The sequence below is a fragment of the Pongo pygmaeus genome, chromosome 2 (genome assembly GCF_028885625.2).
Source record: "Pongo pygmaeus isolate AG05252 chromosome 2, NHGRI_mPonPyg2-v2.0_pri, whole genome shotgun sequence".
Lineage (NCBI taxonomy): Eukaryota > Metazoa > Chordata > Mammalia > Primates > Hominidae > Pongo > Pongo pygmaeus.
The window spans coordinates 95889504-95900691 of record NC_085930.1 but is presented as its reverse complement, the minus strand read 5'-3'; the positions used below and the strand labels follow the sequence as shown (position 1 = coordinate 95900691).

At 39.0% G+C, this 11188-nt stretch overlaps 1 protein-coding gene and 1 non-coding gene across 5 annotated transcripts in view; one reads left to right on the top strand and one right to left on the bottom strand.

Annotated features, from left to right (window-relative positions):
- The first annotated feature begins 708 nt into the window (after positions 1 to 708).
- Positions 709 to 834, top strand: LOC129034430 (U6atac minor spliceosomal RNA). Its single transcript, XR_008501907.1, has one exon. It is a non-coding gene; the product is annotated as a U6atac minor spliceosomal RNA (small nuclear RNA).
- A 5898-nt stretch (positions 835 to 6732) lies between these two features.
- DENND6A (DENN domain containing 6A) overlaps positions 6733 to 11188 on the bottom strand; it is a 68774-nt gene continuing 64318 nt past the window's right edge. For 3 of the 4 annotated variants that reach the window (XM_054479672.2, XM_063661045.1, XM_063661046.1), the window contains 2 exons: positions 10082 to 10156; positions 6733 to 9620 (listed from right to left, as the gene is read on the bottom strand). In XM_054479672.2, coding sequence (XP_054335647.1) covers positions 9489 to 9620; positions 10082 to 10156 — 207 coding nt within the window. In that variant the 3' untranslated portion in view covers positions 6733 to 9488. The remainder of the gene's footprint in view (positions 9621 to 10081; positions 10157 to 11188) is intronic. The other variant, XM_054479673.2, reaches the window with a different exon arrangement.

The window sequence follows — 11188 nt, the reverse complement described above, 5'->3', positions numbered from 1 at the left end:
TGTCTCAAAAAAAAAAAAAAAAAGTTTTTTTATGGCCGGGCAGTGGCTCCACCTGTAATCCTGGAACTACAGGCACCCGCCACTGCACCTGGCTAATTTTTTTATTTTAGTAGAGACGGGGTTTCACCGTGTTGTCCAGGCTGGTCTTGAACTCCTGAGCTCAGGCAGTTCGCCCCCCCTCAGCCTCCCAAAGTGCTAGGAAAAAGAACTGGAAGCCATTATCTTAAATGAAATAACTCAAACAGAAAGTTAATATTAATGAGCTCACTTATAAGTAGGAGCTGAACAATATGTACAAATGGAAAAAGAAATTATAAGGTATTTTGAATTGAATGAAAATAAATATAGAATATACTATAATTTGTGCGATGACACTAAAGCAGTACTTAGGGGGAAGTTTATAGCACTAAAAGCTTATATTAGAAAAGAAGATGGTCTCATGTCAACAACTTCAACTTCTACCTTGAGTAAAAAAAGAGAGAGAAAATTAAAACCAAAGTAAACGAAAGGAAAGACTAAAGCAGAAGTCTGTGAAATTGAAAGAAAAATATAGGCCAGGCGTGAGCCACTGGACTCTAGCCTGGGTGACAGAGCAAGACTCCGTCTCAAAAAAAAAAAAAAACAAAAAAAAAATAACAACAAAAAAAACACCTCTCAGGCAAAGTAGAAACAGAAAGGGACTTCATCAACTTGATAAAGAACATCTACGTGTTGTATGAAAGGAGAGAAGGTTAGCACTTCCCTTGGCAAGGATGGAAAAGGCCCTAAGGCCTGACAACATGCATATGGTTAAGGCATTGCCACCTACTTCGTGGCATCTAACCATCGTTATTTTTGCTGGGTGCGGTGGCTCACGCCTGTAATCCCAGCACTTTGGAAGCCAAGGTAGGTGGATCATGAGGTCAGGAGATGGAGACCATCCTAGCAAACATGGTGAAACCCCGTCTCTACTAAAATACAAAAATTAGCTGGGCATGGTGGTGGGCCTGTAGTCCCAGCTACTCAGGAGGCTGAGGCAGGACAATCGCTTGAACCCGGGAGGCAGAGGTTGCAGTGAGCCAAGATCACACCACTGCACTCCAGCCTGGGCAACAGAGCAAGACTCTGTCTCAAAAAATAAATAAATCAATCAAATAAAAAATTTAAAAAAGAACATCTATAAAAAACCTACAGCTAGTATCATAATTACTGATGAAAAATTGAGGCCGGGCATGGTGGCTCACGCCTGTAATCCCAGCACTTTGGGAGGCTGAGGCAGATGGATCATGAGGTCAGGAGTTTGAGACCAGCCTGGCCAAGATGGTAAAACCCCGTCTCAACTGAAAATACAAAAATTAGCTGGGCGCAGTGGCAGGCACCTGTAATCCCAGCTACTCAGGAGGCTGAGGCAGGAGAATCACTTGAACCTGGGAGATGGAGGTTGCAGTGAGCTGAGATCATGCCGCTGCACTCCAGCCTGGGTGACAGAGCAGGACTCCATCTCAAGAAAACAGAAAAATTGAATGCTTTTCTTTTAAGATCAGAAACAAAGAGCTGGACAAAGTGGTACATGTCTGTAATCCCAACTACTCAGGAGGCTGAGGCAGGAGGATCATTTGAGCCCAGGAGTTTGAGAGCACCCTCAGCAACATGGCAGAATCCCCTCTCCAAAAAAAAAAGGTTTTAAAAAGAAATTTTTTTTTTTAAATGAGTATGTCTGCTCTTACCAATGCTATTCAACATTGCATTGGGGATTCTAGCCAGTGCAATCAAAGAAAAATAAATAAAGGTCATCCAGATTGGAAAGAAGTAAAATAGTCTTTGTTCACAGATGGCATAGTCTTCTATGTAAAAAATCTGATGGAATCTTCAAAAAAGGCTACTAGAATAAATGAGTATAGCAAGGTTGTAGGATACAAGATCAATATATAAAAACTATATGGACAGTACTAGTATTTTGAACTAAATTTTTGAAAAATTGTAAATTTAAATTTAAAAAAATATGATTTGCAACATCAAAAATATGATACGCTTAGAGATAAATCTGACAGAAGATATGAAAGACATGTTGATAATTACAAAATATTGCTGAGAGAAATTAAAGAAAACATACATAAATGGAAAACAAACATACATATACTTTGTTCATGGTTCAGAAGACTTGAAATTATTCAATTCTCCTTCAAATTTATCTATAAATTCAATGCAATCCCAATCAAAATCCGAGCAGGAATTTGTGTAGAAATTCATAAGCTGATTCTAGAATTTGTATGGAAATGTAAAGTAATTAAGTAATCAAAACAGCCTTTAAAAAGGACACAAACTGGAGGGCTAACACCACTCAGTTTCAACAATAAAGCTACAGTAATCAAGCTATGTGGTATTGGCATAAAGATAGACATATACACCAGTGGCACAGAATAGGAAGTATAAAAATAAACCCACATATATATATGGACAACTGAATTCTGACAAAGGTACAACAAAGCCAATGCAACTGATTTTTGGAAATAATAACCTTTCAACAAATGGTGCTGGGAAAATTGGATATTCATATGCAAAAAACAAAAAATCCTTAAATCCATACTTCACATACACACTAAAACTAATTCCAAATAGTTGTAAACCTAAATGCAAAACCTGGAACTGTAAAACTGCTAGAAGAGGCTGAGCGCGTTGGCTAACGCCTGTAATCCCAGCACTTTGAGAGGCTGAGGCAGGTGGATCACTTGAGGTCAGGAGTTGGAGACCAGCCTGGCCAATATGGTGAAACCCCATCTCTTCTAAAAATACAAAAATTAGCCAGGCTTGGTGATGCACGCCTGTAATCCCAGCTACTGGGGAGGCTGAGGCAGGAGAATTGCTTGAACCCAGTTGCAGTGAGCTGAGATTGCACCATTGCAGTCCAGCCTGGGTGACAGAGCAAGAGTCCGTCTCAAAAATAAAATAAAATAAAAATAATAGAAGAAAACATAGGTCTTTGTGACCTTGGGTAAGAACACAACACTTAAAAGAACAAATTCATAAGTAGAACTAAATCAAAATTAAAAACTGCTTTTCAAAAGACACTTTAAAAAATGAAAAAAAAAAAAGTCATGAACTAGGGGTGGGGGGATCTTTGCAATGTATGTATCTGAAAAATAACTAGTATCAAGAACATATGGAGAGCTCTGGCTGGGCTCAGTGGCTCACGCCTGTAATCCCAGCACTTTGGGAGCCCAAGGTAGGTGGATCACTTAAGATCAAGAGTCCAAGAGCAGCCTGGCCAACATGGCGAAACCCCATCTCTACTAAAACTACATAAATTAGCCAGCCATGCTGGCGGGTATCTGTAATCCTAGCTACCCGGGAGGCTGAGGCAGGAGAATCACTTGAACCCGGGAGGTGGAGGTTGCAGTGAGCCAAGATAGTGCCACTGTATTCCAGCCTGGGCAACAGAGTGAGACTCCGTCTCAAAAACCAAACCAAACCAAACTAAAACAAAAAAAACAAACAAAAAGAACATAGAGAACTCTCAAGGCACAACCACAGGAAGTTACATAATAAGCAAAAGGTTTGAGCACTTTACCAAGAAGATACAGAGAAGGCTAATAAGCACATGAAAAGATGCTCAGCATCAAAGGTCATTAGCAAAATGTAAATTAAAATCTCAATAAGGTACCAATACAAACCTATTAGAATGGCTGACATTAAAAAGGCTGACCATACAAAATGTTATTTGGGACGTGGAACAGCTGGAACTTTCATACAATACTTATAGAAAACAAAATAGTACAACCACTTTGGAACAGTTTGGCAATCTCTTAAAAAGTTAAACATTCACCCACCATATGACCCAGACATCCCCCTCATACCACTCCTAGGTATTTACCCAAGAAAAAAGGAAATATATATCCATCCAAAGACTAGTACATGAGTGTTCATGAGTGTTCACAGCAGCTTTATCTGTAATAGCCAAAAACTAGAAACAATCCAAATGTCTATCAACAGGTAAGTGGGTAAAAAATGTGTTATACCCATATAACAAAATACTACTTACCAATAAAAAGAAATGACCTGCTGATACAGGCAACAACCTGAATGAATCTCAGAATCATAATGCTGAGTCAAAGAAGTCAGACCCCCTCCCCCCAAAAAACAGAAAGAGTATATACTGTATGATTCCACTTACATAAAACTCTAGAAAATACAAACTATAGTGATGGAAAACATCTATAATGGTATAATGGTTGTTTGGCGGAGACAGAAAGGAGTGCAAATGGGCGTAAGGAAATTTTGGGGGTGATGAATATGTTCACTATCTTGGCTGTGATGATGGTTTTATGGGTGTATTCTAATGTGAAAACTTATCAAATTATACACTTTAAATACGTTCAGCTTATTGTATGTCTATTGTACCCCAATAAAGTAATTATTTTAAAGTATTATAAATCATACTTTAAAAAGTATGATTTGTGGCTGGGAAAGGTAGCTCACGCCTGTAATCCCAGCACTTTGGGAGGTGGAGGTGCGAGGATTGCTTGAGCCCAAGGAGTTTCAGACCAGCCTGGGCAACACAGTGAGAACTCATCTCTACAAAACAACAACAAACAAACAAACAAAAAACTGATTTGTTGAGTTCTACCACCAGAGCCTTTGATTATAAAAATATTTACCCATTTCACTAAATGAATGCAATCATTTCAAGTTTCCTACTGAAGTATAAAAATTCATTCACTTAAGGCTGGGCGCGGTGGCTCACATCTGTAATCCCAGCACTCTGGGAGGCTGAGGCGGGTGGATCACCTAAGGTCAGGAGTTTGAGACAAAACTGACCAACATGGTGAAACCCCATCTTGACTAAAAGTACAAAAATTAGCTGGGTGTGGTGGCGCACGCCTGCAATCCCAGCTACTGGGGAGGTTGAGGCAGGAGAATAGCTTGAACCTGGGAGGTGGAGGTTGCAGTGAGCTAAGATGGCACCATTGCACTCCAGCCTGGGTGACAGAGCAAGACTCCCTCTCAAAAAAAAAAAAAAAAAATCATTTACTTAATAAGAAGTATAACTCTGGAATATAAAGTTACTATTTTCCAAAAGTATTTCAGTAAATGTAGAAGCAATTTATACCATAATGTATTCAGACTGGCTGACATGGATCCATGAAGTCCGGCTTTCTAATGGTTAACACAGAAATAGTATAATGATGACAAGAATGGGGAGGCAAAAATAAACAGAACAACACAAGTCTAGTGGTGAAGCTAGTAAAATGGAATGAGGCATGATTATCGAACAACAAAATCTTTTAAAATTTTTTTAAAATATTTTTTATTTTATAGACAGGGTCTCACTCTGCTGCTCAGGCTGAGTGAAGTGGCATGATCACAGCTCACTGCAGCCTCGAACTCCTGGGCATGCACTATCCTCCCACTTAGCCTCCCAAGTAGCTGGGACCACAGGCATGTACCACCATGTCTGACTACTTTTTTTTTTTTTTTTTTTGAGGTGGAGTCTCGCTCTGTCATCCAGGCTGGAGTGCAGTGGCACGATCTCGGCTCACTGCAAGCTCCGCCTCCTGGGTTCACACCATTCTCCTGCCTCACCTCCTGAGTAGCTAGGAATACAGGCGCCCGCCACCACGCTCGGCTAATTTTTTGTATTTTTAGTAGAGACAGGGTTTCACTGTGTTAGCCAGGATGGTCTCAATCTCCTGACCTTGTGATCCACCCGTCTTGGCCTCCCAAAGTGCTGGGATTACAGGCGTGAGCCACCGCGCCTCGCCATCTGACTACTTTTTAAAAACTTTAGAGATGCAGTCTCAGGTGCAGTGGCTCATGCCTGTAATCCCAAGACTTTGGGAAGCTAAGACAGATCACCTGAGGTCAGGAGTTCAAGACCAGCCTGGCCAACATGGTGAAACCCCATCTCTACCAAAAATACAAAAATTAGCCAGGTGTGGTGGCACATACTTGTAATCCCAGCTACTTGAGAGGCCGAGGCAGGAGGACAGCTTCAACCTGGGAGATTGCAGTGAGCAGAGATCACAACACTGCACTCCAACCTAGGTGACAGTGCGAGACTCCGTCTCAAGAAAAAAAAAGAATAATATAATGTAGTTGCTACTTTTAAAAAAGAAGAGGAAGAAGTAAAAATAATTGGAGATTTGGGTTTTTAAAAAGGTAGCAAATGAAGGAGAATCTAGAAATAATTGAGATTATTCAACTAAAATAATTATTTTTTTGAGACAGGTCTTGCTCTGTCACCCAGGCTGGAGTGCAGTGGTGTGATTATGGCTCACCACAGCCTCAACCTCCTAGGCTGAGGCCATCCCCTCACCCACCTGAGCCACCTGAGTAGCTGGGACTGCAGGCGTGTGCCATCACGCTCTGCTAATTTTTTGATTTTTTGTAGAGACGTGGTCTCACTTTGTTGCCTAGGCAGATCTTTAACTCCTGAGCTTAAACGATCCTCCTGCCTCAGCCTCCTGAAGTGCTGAGATTATAGGTATGAGCCACCACATACGACCAATATTTTTACCAGAACATTTCATAAAATCAATGCACTGCTAGGAAAGATATGAAGTCACTTAACTGATCTGTCTAAACAGAACTGTTCACCTGTTCATAGTGAAGTACACAGGGTTTTCATTTGAAGTCCTTAAAAAAACAAACAACCTGGCAGGAAACGAAAGGAATCTCATAATGCATGAGTTTCATTAACTATGCATTTTCTCCAAGCAGTCCAACCCCACTCAGAAATAACACAAAATATCCAAGTGCTTTAAAATCCAAGGCCTTTAATTTAGTTTTTGGTAATGACCATAAATGCCTTCACAAAACCTCTTTTTCACTGTAAATAGAAGGCACTAGGCATTACATAATACCCTTAAAGCAGTGATTCCTCCTGATGCTGGTAGAGATAAAACATTTAATGTCAGGGTTTACATAGTAACAAATTCTTCTTAAAAAAAAAGACAAATCTGAAAATCACACACCAAAAATTATCAGTTAGTCTTTCCCAGGTTCCCAATGCAAATTTACATCATTTTTACAAGTACATAGTTTGAAATTAAGAGATAAACTAGGTATGATATGGTTTTCAACATGTGTTAGGTTTCAGTTAAATACAGTAAAAATGAAGATACCATTATCATGCTAATTGGCATCTTTTGCTACTGTTTAGCTGTGCAAAATAGACTTGAAATGATACATCCTGTAGTGGCATAATTTAAAAGATCCTTGATATGACACCAACAACTTGCAAATTCTGGTCACAAACTGTATATAAATTGTACAGTTATTAAAATATACCTTTTTGAAAAATAATAAGATGACCATTTATACCTAAATAAGGTTTCCCAGAAAGTTATGAAATACTTTTAGCATATAAAAGTAGTTGCCCCTTTTCTGAAAAGTCAGCTGTTGTTTCACAAAATAACTCATATGATCCAAGGCAAACGATTTCTTTCAAATGCCATATTCTCTCTATGACTTTGAGGTATGCTTCAAGAGACTGTATCCATAAGAACAGGGCACATTTGGGTATTAGACCACAGTTACAAACGCAAGGAGTCTTTCTTGGGTCAGGAATGCCCTTAAGAGTTATATCGACAGAGAACAAAAGATAGCTTCTGAAGCCATATCCTTTACAAATACATACAACTAAATTTGGTTATTTAGAGGATAATTCAAGACACAGCTATTAACCACATGCTGTGTCATATGTGCCTATTTTAATTAGTGGCTTCTGCCCAGGCATGGTGGCTCACGCCTGTAATCCCAGCACTTTGGGAGGCCGAGGCAGGCAGATCACCTGAGGTCGGGAGTTTGAGACCAGCCTGACCAACATGGAGAAACCCCGTCTCTACTAAAAATACAAAATTAGCCGGGCGTGGTGGCACATACCTGTAATCCCACCTACTCAGGAGACTGAGGCAGGAGAATCGCTTGAACCCGGGAGGTGGAGGTTGCAGTCAGCCGAGATTGCGCCATTGCATTCCAGCCTGGGCAACAAGAGCGAAACTCCGTCTCAAAAAAAAAAAAGTGACTTCTGCAGGATACTCTTATTCAAACACAAACCAAACAACCTTACTCTACCAAATCACAGTCTTCTATTTTTGGCAAGGTAGTATTGTTTAAACAAAACAGAAACAAAAACAACAACAACAAAAGCTAACCATAACAGTGACTCAGGCGAAAGTTCCCATGTCAAACAACAGTAGGAAAAGTGTTCTAAGAAACATTAATGTTGGGAAAAATAAAACACTACCAAACAAATAATGCCAGAAATCAATCTTATCATCACTGAAATAAGTATCACATAAAAAACTCATGAATGCCTTTGAAATAAGAATAGTTCAGTTTAAAAAAATAGCTGATTATGAGATTTATAATTAAAATGTCTTTGAAAAGCATCCAAGTTCATTAGTTTAAACATTTAGTAATATTTAAATTAGTATTTATTATATTTTTAATTTTTGTTGAGACAGTCTCACTGTGTCACCCAAGCTGGAGTCCAGGGGTGTAATCTCAGCTCACTGCAACCTCTGCCTCCCAGGTTCAAGTGATTCTCACATCTCAGCCTCCCAAGTAGCTAGGATTACAGGCGCGTGCCACCATGCCTGGCTAATTTTTGTATTTTTAGTAGAGACGGGGTTTCACCATGTTGGCCAGGCTGGTCTTGGACTCTTGACCTTAAGTGACCTGTCCGCCTTGGCCTCCCAAAGTGCTAGGATTACAGGTGTTAGCCACCGCACCCAGCCTAATGTTTAAATTAGTAAAGGGTAAGAGAAAATAAACTCTTCCATAATTAATACTAGATGCCTTCTTGTCTTTGGAGAAACTGGTAAGATTAAATTTTGAAAATGGAAGGGAAAATAATGAAAATCTATATGACAACTGAAAAAAACCCATCATGTCTATTAATAAACACAATGAGTAGCAAGAAACATTTTTTTTTAAACAATGATCACTCAACAGAATACCTTATAAAATTACATACCATAATGAAGCTAAGGAAAAGCTTCAAGACTAGCAGCTGAACTGTGAAACATGTAGGACAACAGAAGGCACTACATAAGCATCAATTCCTTCTAACCATAGGACAGTTCAGTCTTTCTGTTCTTAAGAAGATAGCCAGTGTGAATGTTATTTTTATATCCCCCTGAGTTTTAACATGATTGGGCAAAGCAGCACCAATTTAAAAAAATATCTGCAATGCCAGCACTGCAGTATGAAATCACTAATACTGATGGCCCACAAGTCTCTCATAAGAGCACTTTAGAACATGATTAAAAATATAGAAATGCCTTTCGGTGTTTCAGTATTAAAGTGGAACCACCACAGATATCCACTTTAAAAAGTAATGCACTAAAAAGGTCTGTTTATACAATATAGTCTTTCTACCCTGTAACTAGCATTCATGGCAATTTTCCACTCTGCTGCCGCTGAGAGATCTCCTTTGTGCGTCTGGTTGAAATGTCAGTATGCTTCATGATGCATAATCCTTTTTGGCTGGAAAATCTTGGCAAATATCATGTCATGCCCGTTTTGAGCAGTATGCCTTGCAGGTCCTCTGGCAATGCTAAGATAATGGCATCTATGTGTGTCCGTAACTTTTCCATAGTGTCAGGTTTCACAGGTAAGTGCTCTCGATCAGCCTGCAACTACATAAGGAACATTTCATAGCATTTAAATTATCCTCAGAATCTGTATTAATACATTACATTCTCTAAATAAACCATTTTAAAGGTCTAACAATTAGATACTTTCAGTCTTATACCAGAATTTATAGAAACTAAAAAAGGAGCATTCTATTTAAACAATTAGTTATTGAGCTCAATAAAAGGCTTCTATGTAAATTCATAATAATACCTAGAAATATAAGCGACAATGTTTTTATAGAGCTTATTAGATTCTATATACATAACGTTAGAATAATATGGCATCATTATGGTCTGTTTCAGTGACCAAGTATTTTCAGCAATATCTACCATCAATTGACCAATTTCAAGCCCTCTCATTTAAAAAGTTACTTCTGCGAACTATCATGGGTTGTCAGCTCACATGAGAGGAAAATGTCTTCAAAGAAAAGTCAATTTAATCTTTGGCTGTTTTGGCTACATACCAGCTTATTTTTCAACTTCAAGACAAGGTCTACTGTTTCTACTTCTGTGTGTTTCTGGATCCAGAGAAGTAAGTCCTAGAATAAATAAAATCCCAAATCAGTAAGTTCTCAAAATAATATTCAAACCTCTCTATTTCAATAGGTAAGGCTACTGTGAAGGAAAGACAAGAAGGAAAAGGAGAACAAAGTATTTAACCCAGATATAGCATTATAGTGCAAGAATAATTGTCATAGTATCCTAATAACTGTTAGATAATTTTCTGCATTAGCCAGAATAATTGTCTCATATTTGGAAGTAAAACAAAATATACTGAGGTGGCTTTTTTAGATCAAGCAAGAAAACCAAAATTGCAGCTCAAACTGTAATAGTAACCCCCACTGCCACTAAGTAGTGACTAATTTATAAGGAACATTAGTTAACAAATCAAGAGAACTGAACATGAATTTACTACTGGATGTAAACTTCGTGTTTTCAGATATGCTCTTCCTAGGCTTATGTTGCAGGTGCATTCATCATATTCCTTTTCTCAAAGCCACAGTCACTGGGAGTTTATGAGTAGAAAGTTAACACTGAGGTTAGCACATCTCACATTTAAAGCTAAATATAAATGAAAGTGAGACTATTCCTTTTATTTTCACAAGTAGTTTAATTTAAAATAGACTGGTAATACAGAACATAAAAAAAAAAAAAATCAGTCCACTTTTTTTTTTTTTTTTTTTGAGATGGAGTCTCGCTTTGTTGCCCAGGCTGGAGCACAGTGGCATGATCTCAGCTCACTGCAAGCTCCGCCTCCCGGGTTCACGCCATTCTCCTGCCTCAGCCTCTCAAGTAGCTGGGACTACAGGCGCCCGCCACCATGCCCGGCTAATTTTTTTTTTTTTTTTGTATTTTCAGTAGAGATGGGGTTTAACCGTGTTAGCCAGGATGGTCTCCATCTCCTGACCTCGTGATCCGCCCGCCTCAGCCTCCCAAAGTGCTGGGATTACAGGCGTGAGCCACCGCGCCCGGCCAGTCCACATTTTTAAAAGTGTTAATACTAACTAAAAAAGGTAAATACGTCATACAGAAAAAGATGTGGAGTTAGGCTTCTTGGATTAGAATCCTTA